General features: G+C 40.7%; 1 protein-coding gene across 1 annotated transcript in view; it reads right to left on the reverse strand.

Moving 5' to 3' along the window:
• LOC139352815 (uncharacterized) overlaps positions 1 to 20302 on the reverse strand; it is a 97444-nt gene that overhangs the window by 42752 nt on the left and 34390 nt on the right. The window contains exon 5 of the mRNA XM_070995450.1: positions 10369 to 10518. Within this exon, the coding sequence (XP_070851551.1) occupies positions 10369 to 10518 (150 nt within the window). The remainder of the gene's footprint in view (positions 1 to 10368; positions 10519 to 20302) is intronic.

Here is a 20302-nt window from a genome sequence, read left to right on the forward strand (position 1 = left end):
GCACCCAATATTTAGCATCGTGGCAATGGCACTGAGTGAATCATCGTCATTCCACAGCGAGCTCGGTTCAAAGTTAGATGCAAAGTACTTAGCAAATAGATTAGCGACCCCAATATCTGAAGAAGCTGAAAGACTTTCATATGACATATGGGAAGGAAAGTAGGAGGTTGTTCGTTTAGAATTGACAAAGTGCCAGAATGCTTTAGGATTGGTAGTTAGTTTACACTCTATATCAGCATTATATTGGCTGTACAAGAATTTATTGAGGAACTCAAACTCACGCTTATGTTGTTTGTACCGATCAAAGTCAGCAGCATCACCGCTTTCTATGTAGCGCTTATAGAATTTATTTCGGAGATTTTTGTATTTTTTTAGGCCTTTTGTGTACCATGGTAGTCTATAAGGACTTTGATCTCTAGTTTTAGCGTATCTGCCTATAATAGTAGAGAGAAAAGATATAAAATCTTCATAGGTTGTATTCACATCCGCATGCGAGAGGACTTCTGCCCATCTGATATTAGAAATATCACTACGGATAGAATCTAAACTGCTAGAAATAATATAGGTAAGAGGCAAGCGAGAATTATTTGGTGAGAAAATATAACAAGTAATTAAGATTAATAGGGGCTTGTGATGAGCATCACACGCAGCTAGAGGATTATCGCTGCAACATAAAGTAAAGCATAAATCAGGGTGTACAAAAATTAGATATAGAAGCTTATTTAAGTTATTAAATACATGGTTAATCTGGACTAATCCCATACTAAGAAGCTCATCGATGACTAAGATTTCGTGGGGAAGATGCAAATTACTGGGAACCATTGTTGAAGACTCAAGATCATGAGCCCACACGAGCGAAGATAGGTTGAAGTCGCCCAAAACACTTATATATTGGCCATCTTCCAGCTCCTGGTATAGGTGGGCAAAGTTGTCTACATGCACTTTATATAAATCAAAACTGCTGCTTGGGGGTATGTATGATACTGTCAGGAAAATTGTTTCCGTAGGACCAGCGAGAGATACGCAGAGTTGGTCGAGCAGAGAATCCTCGTTCTGGAGACGAATAGCAATGCAACGCAGCTCACGCCGCACAGCAATTAAAACTCCGCCACCTCTGGAACATCGTGTTTTAACGGAATCTCGATCCTTACGGAACACATGATAAAGATTTGTACCAAAGAATTCATTATCGAAGAAATCCTTATTGAGCCAGGTTTCAACAAAAATGATGACGTCATGATCACCATGAGACATTGCCTGGAAAAGGGATTGAGCTTTCGTACGCATACCACCGATATTTTGAAAATAAATATTGAAATTTGTATTGTTAGCGCATATCCGGTCATCCATGGTCATGCTACCAATAACTGGTCCAGCATCATGGTCCGAATCCGTAAGAGACCTCGCTGGGATTTTATCATAATTTTTAAAATTATTTGTAAGAACCTTCAGTAAAGTAGTGGTACGGATACAAATGGGCTGGTGATCGGCGCTCCAAATATTAGGTGGACAGTCAATATTAGCATTCAAAATATAACTGCACGCAGGGAAATCCACTCCTGGTAATAAAGAGCGAGAACGTACTACAGCAACCGCAGTCCATTGTTGTTGTTGATGGCGAAAGCATCTCCAGAGAGCACCTTCAGAGAGAGCACTCTGAGAGGCTCGCCATCCAGCCAAATGTGTCGATAAAAGTTGTTGTAGAAAGTCGAACGTCAGAAAGGTAGAGACGGAGAGCGCATAACTATTAGGCGATGAAGAGTAAGAATCCAGCCGACTATCTAGGTACTTCGGGAGAGAGGCGCAAGATGATGAGAGCGCAACTCCGAGGAGCGCGCCGACATTAGAGCCACGCGGACGGCGAAAGTCACGCACAGCGGACAACAAAAGCTCCAGCTGATGTTGTTGATGGTGCAACGGGAGAGAGACGCAAGATGATAAGAGCGCAACTCTGAGGAGCGCGCCGATATTAGAACCAGGCGGACAGCGAATGTCACGCAAAGCAAACAACAAAAGCTCCGGCTGATGTTATTGATGAAGCATCAGGAAAGCAACGGATAATGATGTGAGCGCAACTCCGAGGAGCGCGCCGAAATCCGAGCCAGGCGGACGGCGAATGTCGCACAAAGTGGACAACAAAAGCTCCGGCTGATGTTGTCAATGGTGCGTTAGGAGAGAGTCAGAATATGAAGAGAGCGCAGTGAGAAAGGCAAGCAGCTGCCGATGTTGTTGCGAAAACGACTCCGACAAATGAGGAAAGGATTGCAGACGATGTCCCGCAAAAGTATCGACGCCAGTGGCGTCGAACACTAGGGGTTTTTTGATGGCTGAATTGATGATGAAGTTTGTCCAGGCTCCGGCAAATTAGATAAGATTCCATCCCCTACCACAATGGCCCGTTCTCTATAATAAATCTTTTGACCTTAACTGAGTTCGGCCAGAAATCGTTTTTGAAGACTTTATCGTAAAGCTAATCGGCGATTCCAAGCTTGAAATTTACGAACTTTAAAGTTGTAACGTCAACATCTTTTTTTACAAGTTTTACACAAGTGAGGGAACTAGCATCCACCTTAAGCTTGGTGGACACTTATTTTAAAACAGTGTTCGGCTCTGTATCAGTTGCAAACTTCCCGACATGCAAAAATTTCATGGTCAGCAAAACATGAAGATCTTCGGCATTAGGAGCCACTCCAACAACATGTTTATTGGGCTTGGGGTTGTTCCTTCTCCTCTTATTTCGAACTTGTATGAAATTTCCTCTTTCAATATCCAGAGCATGATTAGAAGGGTCAACGACCGCGGAAGCCGTAGCAGCAGCCGCCGCATATGACTGGGGAGCTGCAGCTACGTTGGTAGGTCTCGGTAGACGAGGCTTGGAATTTACATTCTGATTCAATGCAACATCTTTACGGGGGAACGCCTCCAAGAATTTATTATGAAGGCCCTGGTATAAGCGCTCCAGGGCTTTCAATTTATCATCGAATTCATCGATTTTAGAATGCGAATCATTCGCAATCACACTGCTATCACATTGGCACAGTATATTTGGATTTAATAAGAGTTTAAGCACATCGTCCGGTAGGGCTACGCAAGAAGTATGATAGGCGCGACGGCACAAAGAAGAGCAGCGAACAGCATCCGAAGCGCGATGCTGGGCCAATGTAACATCGGTTTTGCACTCGGGACAGCGGGGAAGTAACATAGCGAAAATTTTAAGCACGTCTAAACGCAATGAAAGCTAGATGACGACTGACCCCATAAAGTATATATATTCATGATCAGGATCACTAGCCGAGTCGATCTAGCCATGTCCGTCTGTCCGTCTGTCTGTCCGGATGAACGCTGAGATCTCGGAAACTATGCGAACTAGGCTATTGAGATTTGGCGTGCAGATTCCTGAGCTTCTTACGCAGCGCAAGTTTGTTTCAGCAGAGTGCCACGCCCACTCTAACGCCCACAAACCGCCCAAAACTGTGGCTCCTACAGTTTTGATGCTAGAATAAAAATTTTAATTGAAATGTATTGTTCTCATCAATACCTATCGATTGACCCAAAACAAAGTTTGCCACGCCCACTTTAAAGCCCACAAACCGCGAAAACCTGTGACGCTCACAATTTTCATGCTAGATAAAAAATGTTAACTGAAATGTATTGGTCTCGTAAATACCAATCGATTGATCAAATAAAAATTGTCACGCCCACTCTAACGCCCATAACGCTTAAATCTGTCTACTGCCGGTAGGTGGCGCATTTTAATCTCGCTTTGCTGCTTGCATGTCTCCATTTCCCTTTGGTCCCTTTAGCTGAGTAACGGGTATCTGATAGTCGAGGTACTCGACTGTAGCGTTCGTCCTTGTTATACCCGTTACTCGTAGAGTAAAAGGGTATACTAGATTCGTCGGAAAGTATGTAACAGGCAGAAGGAAGCGTTTCCGACCCCATAAGGTATATATATTCTTGATCGAGATCACTAGCCGAGTCGATCTAGCCATGTCCGTCTGTCCGTCTGTCTGTCCGGATGAACGCTGAGATCTCGGAAACTATGGGAGCTAGGCTATTGAGATTTGGCGTGCAGATTCCTGAGCTTCTTACGCAGCGCAAGTTTGTTTCAGTAGAGTGCCACGCCCACTCCCAAACTGTGGCTCCTACAGTTTTGATGCTAGAATAAAAATTTTAACTGAAATGTAATGTTCTCATCAATACCTATCGATTGACCCAAAAAAAAGTTTGCCACGCCCACCCTAACGCCCATAAACCGCCCACAAACTTCAAAAAATCGTACATATGAACTTGGATATCTCGGAAACTATCAAATATAGAGAATTGGGATTTCAGATTTAGATTCCGTAGCCTTATACGCAGCGCAAGTTTGTTACGCGAATATGCCACGCCCACTCTAACGCCCACAAACCACGAAAACATATAACGCCCACAATTTTTATGCTAGATAATAATTTAACTGAAATGTTTAGGTCTCGACAATACCTATCGATTGGTCCAAAAAAAAATTTGCCACGCCCACTCTAACGCCCATAACGCTTAAATCTGTATACCGCCGGTAGGTGGCGCATTTTAATCTCGCTTTGCTACTTGCATATCTCTATTTAGCTGAGTAACGGGTATCTGATAGTCGAGGTACTCGACTATAGCGTTTTTCCTTGTTTTTTCTGAAATCTTTGAGAAAGTTCAACTTTGAACGAACCAACAGATTTTTATGCAACACGATTGTTGTGGACGGCTGTCGCCCCAAAATTTTAAACTGATACGAAAGTCTTTTGGCTTGGTCTTTTTTTTTTAATTTTCAATTCTAATACCTTTAATAAGTCGATTGGTTTTGGTGAAAGAGGAAAAGTTAAATTTAGAAGACTCAAGCATTGGAAACCGGAATAACAAAACGAATCCATCTTAATTATAATTAATATTTTCGTATTCGTATTCAAAGGGGTCACAGTTCCTAAAATGTTTAAGTCATTGGAAGGATACATCTAGGATCTAAACCATTTACTTTGATATAAAGTTCTTATTAAATTACCTGAAAAAATGTAATTTTGGGTACGGGTTTCTCGGGTAAAATGTAAACTGATTTGCTAAAATTATTGGGGCTCTCAAAGTGGCTCCAATCTCATCCAACAAAAAAAAACAGCGAAGTAAGCAAACATGTCCCTTCTCTCCGACTTGAACCTTGCTCTGCTCTCTTTTAGAAATTATATGATGAACATTTTTCTAGAAATACCTTTTAAAGCAATAATCAACCTAATACCGAATAGTAATTGCAACATAATACAAAAACAAGTAAACACCGAAGCGCACTCAAATACACACACGTATTCGATCAGCCAAGGTACAAGAAGATCCGAGAGAGACAACACGACACTTTGACCAGTTGGAATCGCGAACAAAGTTCTACAATTTGCAATTAAAGCAAATACAAAAGAGAATGTTGACATGTACAACGCATGCTTAACAGAGGGTGTGTTCCCAAGTCGCTGAGAAGCTCAGCTGCTGATACTCATACCAAGAACGTGCAAGCCGGTGTAGAAGACTTCTTCACATAGGCCCTTTTGCATGCTGAATACGGTGGGTAAAATTCTGAAAAGAATAATCCACTTACGGCTCTAAGGTGGCCTTGCCGATGGTGTTACCGAACTGTGTGAAATCGCAGAAACCGCTATTGAGGGGAAAAGGTATTTGTACAGCACTAAGCAGTACTGCATAACGAAATCCTTGGATGTTGAAATCGCATTCAACAGAGTCAGTGGGGCATATGGAATGCCAAGTACGTTTGGATCCACGACTGAGGGGCACGACAGAAAAATCTTCATAATCATCGTATTTTTTGCGTATTTACATAAATAAATGACCATTTTTTCACAATCAGTGGAACCATAGCATATTTAATTTGTTTTGCTGAAAAATTTCCAAATCCCAACTATCTAGCTTTTATAGTTTCCGAGATCTCAGCGTTCTTACGGACGGAGAGACAGACGGACATGTCTAGATCGACTCGGCTAGTGATTCCGAGCAAGAATAAATATACTTAATGGGGTCGAAACGCTTCTACAAACTTGCCGATGAATCTAGTATACCCTTTAACTGTACGAGTAACGGGTATAAAAACAATAAAAGAAGACCGGGACTCCAAGGAAACCCCCGGAATGGTGAGCAAACGTCTTATTGGGGTGGGATTTCCGAGCAGTTCGGGCTCTAAGCCCGCTACTAACGGCTCACAGGAAGGGGTGGGTGCAACTAGCACCTCGTCCGCATCGTCCATCGGCGGTCCCACAGGTCCTGGAGTGATGGCGAAACCACCCTTCAGGCAGGTGAAGAGACGAGCAGCTTTCGTCCCTATAAGGGTGGACCTTAAGGCGGTACCCTTTGATAACTGGGCCGCCCTGTTCAAATGGGAAGAAAGGTGGAGCACAATTTGGCCCAATAAAAAGGCCCCACATGCAACCACCAAGAATCAACGCTGTACTGAACAGAATTCCCCGAACCCCAAGCGGTCATAAACGCAGCCAAAGCAGCGCTTTTTACGAAGGGCATGACCATCGTTGGGTCCTCGATAGGTGCCACAGCGATGTCCATATCACTAAGGACAAATGACACAGCGTGCTTAGAAATCTACAGGACCGCGTCATAGAAATGGTTTTGAAGACAGGGGGAGCACCTCCACTATATAAGAACGCTTGGTGGAATTAGGGCAAGGTCAAAATAGTGGCCTGCCAAGAGGCCGATGCCGCGGTCTTCCACAAAAGAATATCTTGGTGGAATTCCTTGGGGAAATCTGGATCTCAAGCAGACTCAGGGCCACAGTCAGGCTTTCGGAAAAAACTTTCGGAACCGGAGAGCATTCTCAAAATGCTTGAAGCCTGTAACCCGACAATGCTAACCACTTATTGTCAGATTCCAGGCGTGGAAGAGTTAGGAAGCTCAAAAAGTTGGGTTATACTCTCTATAATTGAGGAATCCAGCAACTTGGTAAAGGCAGCTGAGGGCTATGGGTTGAAGAAAGTAGTGGTGCGCGTGTATAAAGGAGACTCCAGAAGTCGCCTCATGAGGACAGGGAGGACCCCTTCTGTCTACTCACATCTATACCGATGGATCGAAAGTTTCGATTCGAAACTAAACAACCAGGTGGAAGAGGGAGTCTACTCCGAGCACCTTGGATTAAACATCTCTTTCAGACTCCCTGATCTTCCTGTCTTCCAGGTAAAAATGTTAAGGAGACACTTCTCAGTCTAAAACCCTTAGACACTTCTCAATCTGTTCGTATCTACTCAGATAGTCAGGCAGCATTTCGCTCGCTCGTCCAACTAGCCTTAAACACCAAAGCTGTAAACGACTGCCGCAAATACCTTAACGAGATGGCGGATCAGTTTGCAGACGACGAACTCACTAGAGTGGGCACTATCTTGGTTCCCTCCAGGGAGGGGGGTGTTTGGGCAGTCCTATGAGCACGTGCGGGTTAGTATACAGAGACTTCTTTAATCTCGAACCAAACAAGAAGTGGCCAAACCTTACTTCTTTCAAAATATTGCGAGAGTTCTGGCCACAACGGATGTCAAAGCAATGCAAAGAGCTCTTTACTCTCCAAGGAACAGAATGCGCCCTACCTATAAGGCTCTTACGCTGCATAGATGAGGAACATTCCAGCTTTTATAGTTTCGGAGATATAGGCGTTATGCGGAGATATCTTTAGTAAATACAACAAGCTATAGTTCTAATTGGTACGCAATCAACACCAAAATAGCCAATAGTTAATGTTTCCCCATAATAACACAGTGCAACACGAAAAATGTAACCGCAGTTTGGATTTCTTAATCTGAAAGTACTCATCTAACGAGTCAGAACCCATTTGTTGATCCTCTGGCTTAGCTCGACTTTAAGATTTGGTGTAACACTGAATTTATAAGGCAATATCTCTTAAGGATATTCGAATTTAGGGAACAGTCCACAATGATATTTTAGTCAAAAACACAGAAGCATAAAATATACATAATTTGTTTTAAAACGGTTAATGTTATTCGTTAGACTCAATATTTAAAATATAGGATCTGGTAAATACCAACCAAATACATTAAATACAATATGGTATATTTCCGGAATTTTAAAACCTATTTCCCGATAGGTGAATTTTTTTAAACGTCTTTGGATTGCGTTATTAGTTTTCTTGGCTATACCTATAATAATCTTGAAAACATGAACAGAAAATTGCAATAGGCCCTTAAGATATAGCCAATTTTTATTTGAAATTATTAAATTGCTTTAATACCCAATCGCGAGCTAAAGTAGAGGAACGGCAAATAAGGTCTGACTCGATTCGATGAGTACTTTCACAATTTAAAAACTAAACTGCGACTTCACTCCCAAACCCTAAAAATGTTGCACAGTGTAATTGATCATAGTAATGTTTAATTCAATAAAGCCAACAAGACCTTTAACAACTTTTTTATACTCTTTACTCGTACAGTAGAACGGTATTCTAGGTTCATCGGAAAGTATGTAACAGGTAGAACAAAGCGCTTCCGACCCTATAGTGTATTAACATTCTGATCAGAATCACTTATCAAGTCGATCTAACCCTGAACGTTTGTCCGTCTGAGATCTCGGAATCTATAAGAACTAGAAAGTCGGGATTTGGCATGTAGATTCTTGAGCTTCTTGCGCAGCGCCCTAGTTTGTTCCGCCAGCGCTAACGCCCACAAACGCCCATAGCGCCTAAACCCGTCTAATATTTAAAATAAATTTAAATACGATTTTATTTTGATTACCAATGTCTAAATACATGCGAAAAAATCGGGCCATTCATTATAAAGTTATAAGCAAAGAAAGTTTTCAATCTTGAAAACAGACGCTTTGCTACTTCTATATCTCTGTCTCCCTCGCACTCCCTGAATGGTCCCTGTACACTTAGCGGGTATCTGATAGTCGATAGCATCGACTACAGCGTTCTCTCTTGTTTAATTTTAGTTTATCCAAGTAAATTGCTATTATGCTTTAAAGCTCATTAGAAGTACATTTTATTGCAAGCCACGTTAAAATTGAAGATCACGAACTGTCAGCATGCAATGCTTATAAAAATGCCAAAGACAATGGTATTTTTTGTGCTTTCTGGCCTTATGTAAAACTATAATATATAATACAATATATAAACTATACTGCAGCGGAATGGATATGTTTTTCTCGTTTTTCCCATATATAATTTCGAAGAATTGGTCTTATAATAAAAATTTGACCTCAATTGCTTAGAAACTAACTTTTACGTACTGTGAATTTTAAATAATAATGTCACCATTCAGACAAACTTATCATAATTTTTCAGACAAACACTTTTTGATATTCATTGCCTACAAACGTTTTTTACCGCACACATAGGCGAGGGGGCCAAATAATATTCTTAGCTGCTCAAGGTTCAGAGTAACTTAACACCAAAAAAAAGTTCTTTATAGGAAAACAGGGAGGAACGATATAGTACCTCAACTATCAGATACCCGTTACTCAGCTTAAGTAACAAAAGGGAAATTGAGATATGCAGCAGCAAAGCGAGATTGAAATGCGCCACCTACCCGCGATCTCAATATATGTTTATGTGGGCGTAGACTGATTTAAGCTTTATATATATATATACTTTATGAGATCGGAAACGCTTCCTTCTGCCTGTTGCATACTTACCGACGAATCTAGTACACCCTTTTACTCTACGAGTAACGGGAATAACGGGAATAGTTTCCGAGATCACAGCGTTAATAGATCCACTCGGCTAATAATCCTCATCAAGAATATACATACTTTATATTGTTGGAAACGCTATCTTCTACTTGTTACATATTTACTTTCCGACGTATATAATGTACCCCTTTTCTCTACGGGTAGGACGTATAAGAATTGACCGGATAAGCCGAGAAACCAAAATCCGACAAACATAAATTCAGCTCTCATTGAAAACTATAAATATCTTAAAAATTTCATACATTTTAACGGGTATTCAGTTGTGATGGCTTTGATGCCGTTCGAATCGTTTTTTAGTAAATTTACTCTTTTTACTTTTACCCGAATAAGCCGCGAAACCAAAATCCGACAAACATAAATTCAGCTCTCATTTTGAAAATTATCCAAATATCTTAAAAATGTCATACATCCTAACGGATGATCAGTTATGATGGGTTTGATGCCGTTCGACTCGTTTTTTAGTACATTTATTCTTTACCCTAATTTCTCCTGAACCAAAATCAAATGTAATTACTTTTATTTTTTTTAATAACTGTTGCAGATAATCAATTTAATTTCGTAAAAATGTGTTATTACGAGATACATTTTAACAAAATAGCAGGTGATTGGCTCTGTTATACTTTTGCACCCCGAACTTACTTTCTTCGCGAACTCCTTGCGGCTGGGGGCACTGAATGCTCTCGTACTCTGTTCTTCCAAAACTGGCACTATATACGGCTATCCGGGAGTACGGATTGCACTCCAGTTGAGCTACGTCATTGTGGCACGCAACTTTACTCCGGAACTCATCTATAATATAATAAAAAAATCAAACAGTAATATTTATTAATTTTAAAACAAGATAGAAGATATAGACGAGTGCCTCGACTATCATATAAGCGTAACTCAGTTTACCAATTTCACATGTTACCTAATTGATGGCACGTCGATAGATTTTGATAAATAAAATAAAACAAAAAGTACACTGAAAAAATTTTCTAAAATTTAGGCTTGTCACTCTGTTGAAGCAAACATAACCTGCACTAGCAGAATCTGAATGCAAATTTTAACCCTCTAGCTTCAAAATGTGGGCGTGTCACTCGGATAAAACCAACACGTGCACAAATAGAATCGCTCTTTACTTTATGGAGTGCTATTGATAAAAGACAGAAAATGACATTTGCACTTTTACAAAATATTTAGAATTAGAGTGGGCCGCGTAGTAATACCTAGCATCTCTTTCCTTAATACTGACAGATGGACATGGCTAGATCGACTCGGCTAGTGATCCTGATAAAGAATGTGTATACTTTATAGGGTCGGAAACGCTTATTCTACCTATTAATGGGTATAAAAGCGTTAGCAACAAGATCCTCAACATTTTTTGGACCTGTGTTTCATATAAGTAAGATTTCTCCTTGGAGCGCTAGAAAGGAAACAGCGTTGTGGGCGTTGGAGTGGGCACTACGATGAAACAAACTTGCACTGCAAAATTCTATTTTTCTAGCTTTTATAGTTTTGTCAGCGTTCATACGGACGAACCAAAAGACATGGCTAGTTCGACTTGGCTAGTGCCCCTGATCAGGAATATATATCACTGTGGACGGCAGTACACGTAGTGACGAAGCGCACCAGGAGAGTGTGCGAACGACGTACCGCTGACGTCTTGCAAGTGACATCACCTCCACCCAAACCCCCCGGGCGACGTCTCATTAACGGCGATGCCGTTCAACCAGGACATCGAACTGCCAAAACAGCGGACTCTGGATGCCGAATCATGTAAGCAACTGGGCCACAGGTATCCGGCCGAAAATGCTGACCAAGGGTATTTCGCAAGCACAGCATATGTACCCCACTCTTAAGCTAGGTCTCATATGTACTCAGAACTTAAATAATAACAAGGAAGAACGCTATACCTTGTACCTTGACTATCAGATACCCGTTACTCAGATAAATGGAGATATGCAATCAGCAAGCGAGATTAAAATGCGCCACCTACCGGCGGTAGACTGATTTAAGCGTTATGGGCGTTAGAGTGGGCGTGGAACATTTTTTTTGGATCAATCGATAGGTGTTGACGAGACCAATACATTTCAGTTAAAATTTTTTATCTAGCATGAAACTTGTGGGCGCCACAGGCTTGGGCGGTTTGTGGGCGTTAAAGTGGGCGTGGCAATTTTTTTTTTAAAATCAATCGATAGGTATTGATGAGAGCAATACATTTCAGTTAAACTTTTTATTCCAGCATCAAAACCGTAGGAGCCACGAATTTGGGCGGTTTGTGGGCTTTAGTGTGGGCGTGGCACTCTGCTGAATCAAACTTGCGCTGCGTAAGAAGTTCAGGAATTTGCCTAGCCTAGCTCTTATAGTTTCCGAGATCTCAGCGTTCATCCGGACAGACAGACGGACATGGCTTGATCGACTCGGCTAGTGATCCTGATCAAGAATATATATACTTTATGGTCGAAAACGCTTCCTTCTGCCTGTTACATACTTTCCGACGAATCTAGTATACCCTTTTACTCTACGAGTAACGGGTATAACAAGGAAGAACGCTTAGAGTACCTCGACTATCAGATACCCGTTACTCAGCTAAAGGAACCAAAGGGAAATGGAGATATTCAAGCAGCAAAGCGAGATTGAAATGCGCCACCTACCGGCGGTAGACACATTTAAGCGTTATGGGCGTCAGAGTGGGCGTGGAAATTTTTTTTGAATCGATCGATAGGTTTGTGGTTTGTGGGCGTTAGAGTGGGCGTGGCATATTCGCGTAACAAACTTGCGCTGGGTGCAAGGCTACGGAATCTAAATCTGAGATCCCAATTCTCTATCTTTGACAGTTTCCGAGATATCCACGTTTTTTTTAAAGATTTTTTGAAGTTTATGGGAGGTTTGTGGGCGTTTTAGTGGGCGTGGCAAACTTTTTTTTGGGTGAGTCGATAGGCATTGACGAGAGCAATACATTTCAGTTAGAATTTTTATTCTAGCGCCAAAACTGTAGGAGCCACAGTTTTGGGCGGTTAGTGGGCTTTAGTGTGGGCGTGGCACTCTGCTGAAGCAAACTTGCGCTGCGCAGGAATCTCAGTAATCTGCATGCCTAATCCCAGTATTGTAGCTTGTATAGTTTCCGAGATCTCAGCGTTCATACGGACAGACGGACGGGCTAGTGATCCTGATCAAGAATATATATACTTTGTGGGGTCGATAACGTTTCCTTCTGCCTGTTACATACTTTCCGACGAATCTAGTATACCCTTTTACTCTTCGAGTAACGGGTGTAATAATCAGACTTAGAGCGACACTGAAAATAAGAAGTTGATTTTATTACTAAATCTAGAATCTCTAAACCAACCACACCCGGACCACATTATCAAAACGAAGACTCATACCAGCCACTCCCGGCCACAGACATAATTGGCGCAGCCGGTTTTTAAAAGAACCAAGGATGGAATTCACCGAATCATCATAGTAGCCACTATGTAATAAATTGGGTTGCCCTTTTGGCTTAAAAATGGAAAATGAAAAAGAGCAAACATATTTGTGCGGATAATAAAAAAAGTAATAAAATACCAACGGTCTAAGTCAGCGAGTTAGTGAAGCCTAACACAAAAAAAAACTATCAATAATGTGTGTGTACCAACAAAACCCTAACAAAATATAAATACCAATTGTTACCATCAATCGCTGATTGGCACAAAATGCATCGCGCATTATTATGGATGTACAAAATTAAAATGTTTCAAGCAAATTATACACTACAATTTTTTATCATATGTCTGTATTAGCTGTGACCATCAATCGCTGATCGGCACAAAATGCATTGTGCATTAAATATGGATATATAAAAATACTCCAAACAAAATCGTACATTGGAAATTTTATTTTGCACACATATCAACTGTAACCATCTATCGCTGATGCACATTAATTATGGACGCACACATTCAAATTTTGAGCTTCTACATAACACAAATTCACATTTGCAACATGCACCCATTCAAAAAATATTATATTCATGGCTGAGCATTCCCTCTACATAGAGGAAAGGGAAGAAGGGTACCACTCGTGTCGGTCTTGTTCCAGGCTCTCCGCTATTTTATGTACATATAATAAGCGTGAGTCCGGGAGCCGACGACAACTCGATGGAATAATTTCTTTTCCCCCTCCTTTCCCCCTGGTCTAGCTATGAAACTCGATACGTTTGAGTCCCAGACTCGACGAAGAAGAGCTACAATGTTGCAGAAAAGAACACAAACTCTTCGACAAAATTGTTGAAAAAGACTCCCAATTAACTAACATTGTTGCCATTTGCAGCATAATTTAAAATTAAAATCGAATTACAATTTTCAAGAGAAGCATACAAAAATCTTAACATTCATTATTCCCACAACAAACGGACCAATCACTTTTACCCATGGTTGCCACAACTTAGAAAAAAAGACACACACACGTACACAAATTATGTCTGTTTTACAGATTCTCAGTGTAATACAACAACACAAACACTAGTAACTATTCGTTACTATCGCATCCACATTTTAATATACACATATTATGCCCTATACACTAAGAAAAACCATTTTTAAACTACTCATGAGAACATTCCCTCTAAAAATTTCTTATAAAGGCACAATATATATTTACCAGCATATATAACTTCAAATTCATGTATATTTACTAACCTTTAATTGCGCAAATACGTATTTAGTTCAACCGAATGTCAAACAAAACAATAGTAAAAACAAGGAAGAACGCTATAGTCGAGTACCTCGACTATCAGATACCTGTTACTCAGCTAAAGGGACCAAAGAGAAATGGAGATATGCAAGCAGCAATGCGAGACTAAAATACGCCACCTACCGGCGGTAGACAGATTTAAGCGTTATGGGCGTTAGAGTGGGCGTGGCAAATTTTTTTTTTGATCAATCGAAAGGTATTGACGAGACCAATACATTTTAGTTAAAATTTTGTATCCAGCATGAAAATTGTGGGTGTCACAGGTTTGGGCGGTTTGTAGGCGTTAAAGTGGGCGTGGCAAACTTTTTTAGGTCAATCGATAGGTATTGATGAGAACAATACATTAAAGTTAAAATTTGTATTCTAGCATTAAAACTGTAGGAGCCACAGTTTTGGGCGGCTTGTGGGGGTAAGAGTGGGCGTTGCACATTGCTGAAACAAACTTGCGCTGCGTAAGAAGCTCAGGAATCTGCACGCCAAATCTCAATAGCCTTCCTCTTATACTTTCCGAGATCTCAGCGTTCATCCGGACAGACGGACATGGCTAGATCGACTCGGCTAGTGATCCTGATCAAGAATATATATACTTTATGGGGTCGGAAACGCTTCCTTCTGCCTGTTACATACCTTCCGACAAATCTAGTATACCCTTTTACTCTTCGAGTAACGGGTATAAAAGCAAGAACCAGACTAGGACTCAGAAGTAGCACAAGCATACCAAATATTAGGGAGGAAGAAACTTTGATCATGGTTTCGGCTAACGCATCGGGGGTTTCTAGGACCACTACCCCCAGCAATAGTACTAGCACCATCCTGAACACGTCAACTACCACAACCCTAAATACCACTTTGAGCCCCACCGATATACAAGCCTACGTTAAACAGTTGTCTTCTTTCGAAAGGACTCCAGGTACCCTACATAAATTTGTTTGCAAGCGTTGAGGAGATATTTATGTTAATAAGGGGAAAAGATCAAACCCCGTACGGACAATTTCTACTAAGAACTTTGAGAAACAAAATTATAGGAATATTTTGCACACTAAACTTGAATGCGACAGTATTAGAGAAAACCTCAAACGCATGTATGCATGCAAGAAAACAGAACCAATAGTCATCAACGAAATTCAGATCCTCCCCAATGGGTTGTCCTTGGGTAAATTGATTTTCGAAATCACTAGACTCCGTAGTGAACTATTGTCACTCCTCACAGACCCAGACCACGGAGTAAGTGCAACATCAAAAAGAGCTCTTTAAGATGGAATTTGCCTTAATGCCTTCTTGGTTGGGCTACAGGACCACTCAAAACGGTCATCCGAGCCCGAAGTAAAACTATTATAAAACTACCAGTTAACCTAAGAGAAGGCGATTTTCTTAGTAATCCTCTTGAGGTTAACAGCAATCTTTTCGTTTCCGAGGGACTTATTTTACGACGACGTACGTTTTTGGTAATGTTTGGTAATGACATCTGACACCGACAGACCGATTTTTTGAAGTAGAACCTTGAATGAAGCGGAAACCCGGTATTCGACTATAGAGAAAGAGATGTTAGCGATAATCTGGGCGGTTAAGTACTTTCGCCCATATCTGTATGGCAACAAGTTCAAAGTCATTACCGACCATAAACCTTTAGTGTGGCTGCAAAACTTTAAGGGCCAAAACCAGAAACTCCTCCGATGGAAACTAACCCTTTCCGAGTACGACTACGGCATTATCTACAAAAAAGGCTCGCAAAACGTCATTGCGGATGCTTTGAGTAGAATCGAACCGAACACACTTGTCAACGGCGTTAAGCCAAATATTTTAATCGGGATCTCATTAGCTAAGATTCCGCTTAAAACTTTCAATTTTCACACAAGTTTTTTTCGAAATCGGCCAGACCCCCTCATTTTTAGTGAGCACCCCATTTAAAAATAAAACACGGACGCGTATTACGGAACCATCTTTAACCTCCAATCTATATAAGATTTACAGATGTCTTATCGTTCTGTCGACACTAACTAAATTAACAACCTAATAAGAACCCACCACTCTAACAACAATCATAGAGGTGTGAAAGAGGTGTACCAGCATCTAAAAAGGGAAATTTACGTACCCCAACTAAAGTCTCTAATTTCTCAGGTAATCAGGAATTGTGAAACCTGCCTCACACTTAAGCATGATAGGTGCCCTCAGAAACCACCATTTGTTCTACCAGAAATACCGAGTAGGCCCCTAGAGATATTACACACGGACATTTATACCACTAAAAACAATTATAACTTAACAATTATAGATAGGTTCTCTAAGTTTGCTCAAGCCTACCCAATAACCAACAGAAACTCTATTCTCGTTATTAAACCCTTCAAAACCTTCTTTTGCAATTTGGAATACCAAAAATGATAATACTTGATCATGGGGCCGATTTCTCCGGGGCCGTTTTTAAAGACTTCTTGGCACCATACGAAATAGAACAACATGTCACTTCCTTCCAACAGTCAAGTAGTAACTCGACGGTAGAACGTTTACATTCCACTTTAACAGAAATCTATAGAATAATTCTGAGTGAGAGAAAGGAATTAAAATTAACCTCAGGGCACGACGAAATACTTTTTGAAACAATAATAACCTACTTCAACCTTAGTGGCCGCACTCACATATTTAAAAAAAAACAAATTCGACAACGAACACGATTATTTACTAAAGTTAAACGAATTCCAGACTACACTATACCCTTCCTTAAAAAGACACATGGAGGTTGCAACGAAAAGACGAATAGATCGCCTAAACGAAAACAGGACAGACCCCCCTGATTTACCGGTTGGTACTTCTATTTTTTGCAAGGAAAATAGGAGAAATAAAATTACACCTCGTTTTAGTAAGCACACGGTCTAACTGGATAGCGGGGTAACAGAACGCACCATAGAAAAAGCAAAAACTACACAAACATAAAAATGAGAAGGTCATAATACAAACAAATAACACATAAACATACTTACGAGACTTTGATATTCACTTACAATGTAATTTTACAGATTGACCTTGGGAACAACTCAACGGCTCGTTAGCGAGATCTTGGATAAAGACCAACCCTTTTTAAAAATCAACTTGGGAACAGCGAGAGTGTTAATCCTTTAAAATTTTTAAGCATGTAATATCTGAGCAACTACGAGGAATCAGCAACTAAAATACATGAGGTAACAGGAAACTTACCTAACGACCCTGGTTTTAAAGATTTGAAACTTACACTACATAAAAAAAAAATAGTCTCGGGTAATATGGACGCCTATGAAAAAAATAAAAAACTTACTAGCAGACCAAAAGGTAAAAGTTCAGTTAGAACATAAATTATATAATGTGCTTTCACTAGAATCCACTACTGTCAATAAAACATTTATATTTAAGATAAAAGTTCAGATTCTGTCCCAACAATCTTACAACCGCCTCATTGCATTACCACTCAACAAAACAATGTATGTAAGCCTACCAAATGTTATTATTAAGAATGATGTAGAAATAAAGATTATAGATACACCATGCATAAAAGTGGGTAGTACACATGTTTGCGAAACTCCCTTAACACCGAATAACACGGAATGCCTCTACAACCTTCTGGACGACAAGGAAGCGACCTGCAGCACAATAAAAAGGGGTCACCAACCACAGATCTTCGATCCTATGAAAGGATTGATGGTGTTCCTCAACGTGGAGAACTTGAACATCACCTCCGACTGCATCTCGAGCAAGATCTTTATCGGATCTATGCTCACAAAATACGATAACTGTTCTATCTCCGCCAATGGAACCAAATACGTTGAGGCCGCCACTCCCTCACGTCCAGAACTTGACAAAAATCCCTACGGATTAACCCATAGGCCTACGGGTTTTACACCTTAGCAACCTGGAAAATGGATTAGCAGTTACCAACACAGAGGATCGTGCCACTACCAACCTGTCGATAATATACATACTCGTCGCACTGTCAATCCTGATTACAGCTGTTGCCTGGACCTTTAACAGAAAGAAGACAATTCTTTTCCCTACCCTTGCGGATCCCATTGTCACTCCCGCCATACCTTCGTTATGGCCATCGTTCCAAGGTAAGGGGGGAGGAGTTACCGCTGATGTCTTGCAAATGACATCACCTTCACCCAAACCCCCCCGGGCGACATCCCACTAACGGCGATGCCGTTCAGCCCGGACATCGAACCGCCAACACAGGCAACACAACTGGGCCACAGGCATCCGGCCGAAAATGCTGACCAAGTGTATTTCGCAAGCACAGCATATGTACCCCACTCTTAAGCTAGGTCTCGTATGTACTCTGAACTTAAATAAAAATCAGTCTTGGAGCGACACTGAAAAGAAGAAGTTGATTTTATTACTAAATCTAGAATCTCTAAACCAACCACATCCGGACCACATTATCAAAACGAAGACTCATACCAGCCACTCCCGGCCACAGACATAATTAACGCGACTACAATATAAAGACACAGAACCGAAACCGATCGAATGGGTTCCTGATTTTCTCCAATTTTTAATATAATAATAATAATAATATTAAGCCAATTGGTTCAGGTGAAAGAAGAAATGTAGATGATTTAAAGTAGGAACACCGGAGAAGCTAAATGTACCGACCTTTTAATTTTTTCACATTCTTTACCCCACTCTAATGCCCACTAACCGTCTAAGCCTTTGGAGCCCACAGATTCCTTGCTAGAAAAAAACTTTAACTGATATGTATTAGTCTCGTCAACACCTATCGATTGACCCAAAAAAAAGTTTGCCACGGCCACTCTAACGCCCATAACGCTTAAACCTGTCTACCGCCCACAAAACCATAAATTGAGATCACTGGTGGGTGTAGCATTTCAATCTGGCTTATTGCTTGCATATCTCCATTTCCCTTTGGTCCCTTTAGCTGAGTAACGGGTATCTGATAGTCGAGGTACTCGACTATAGCGTTCTTTCTTGTAATTCGTTGATACGCCTGAAAATTCAAAATTAAATGAGTTGTTAATGGAAACCAATAGCATTAAATGTTATATATATATAATTAATGGATCGACCATCTTCAACGTGATAACGTATCCGTCTTGCCCTTGCTAATAAATAATTGGATATTGTAACACATCGTACAAACGACGTGTCTCGTTTACACGATACATGATACTGCTTCTTCGCTGAAAGACAAAGTCTCGCGATTTAGTTGGATCTTCATTGAATCTTCGCACATGTTCACCTGTTGGGGTACAATCCGTTCTTATGACAAAGTTGTGCGTATCCGAGGGCATTCGTTCCAATGCTGTTTTGAACATATTAACCAAAGCATTATTAGAGTGAAAAAATGCTTGCAATTGTTCAATAATTCGTCTCTTTAACTGTTGTATTCCCTGTATATTGCACCGCACATTCAGCTGATCCACCATCGATGAAATGAAATATATTTGCTGAAATTTATGCGGTTCATTTGGTGTTGGCACCATTGAACCATGCAAATGATATATTTGTCCTTGTATCTGTAATTGCGAACATTCATTTGTTGAAGAATACAGTGTAACTTCTGAACGTGTGGTGGTGCAGTGTGTGGTGTATATGTAGTTGTATGTGTTGCAATTCATTGTGTTGGTGTGAGTGATTGGTTATGTGTGTTGTATCTTTTACCTTGCAAGTCGGCATGAAGACGCCTTCTTGAAAGATATTAGCTCCAAAGAAAGTCATGCGAAAGCAGTTATTGTATTCAAGGATGTGTGGAAGAAAATGACTGGAATCGGGATCACTTGCATCGATCAATGGTTTCAGTGGCTGTGGTGGTGTAAGTAATGGATCCAGTTTGACTTTTCCACTTGCGCAGCACAATCCAACCGTTTCTCTTTTG

The sequence above is a fragment of the Drosophila suzukii genome, chromosome 3 (assembly GCF_043229965.1).
Source record: "Drosophila suzukii chromosome 3, CBGP_Dsuzu_IsoJpt1.0, whole genome shotgun sequence".
Taxonomy (NCBI): Eukaryota; Metazoa; Arthropoda; class Insecta; order Diptera; family Drosophilidae; genus Drosophila; species Drosophila suzukii.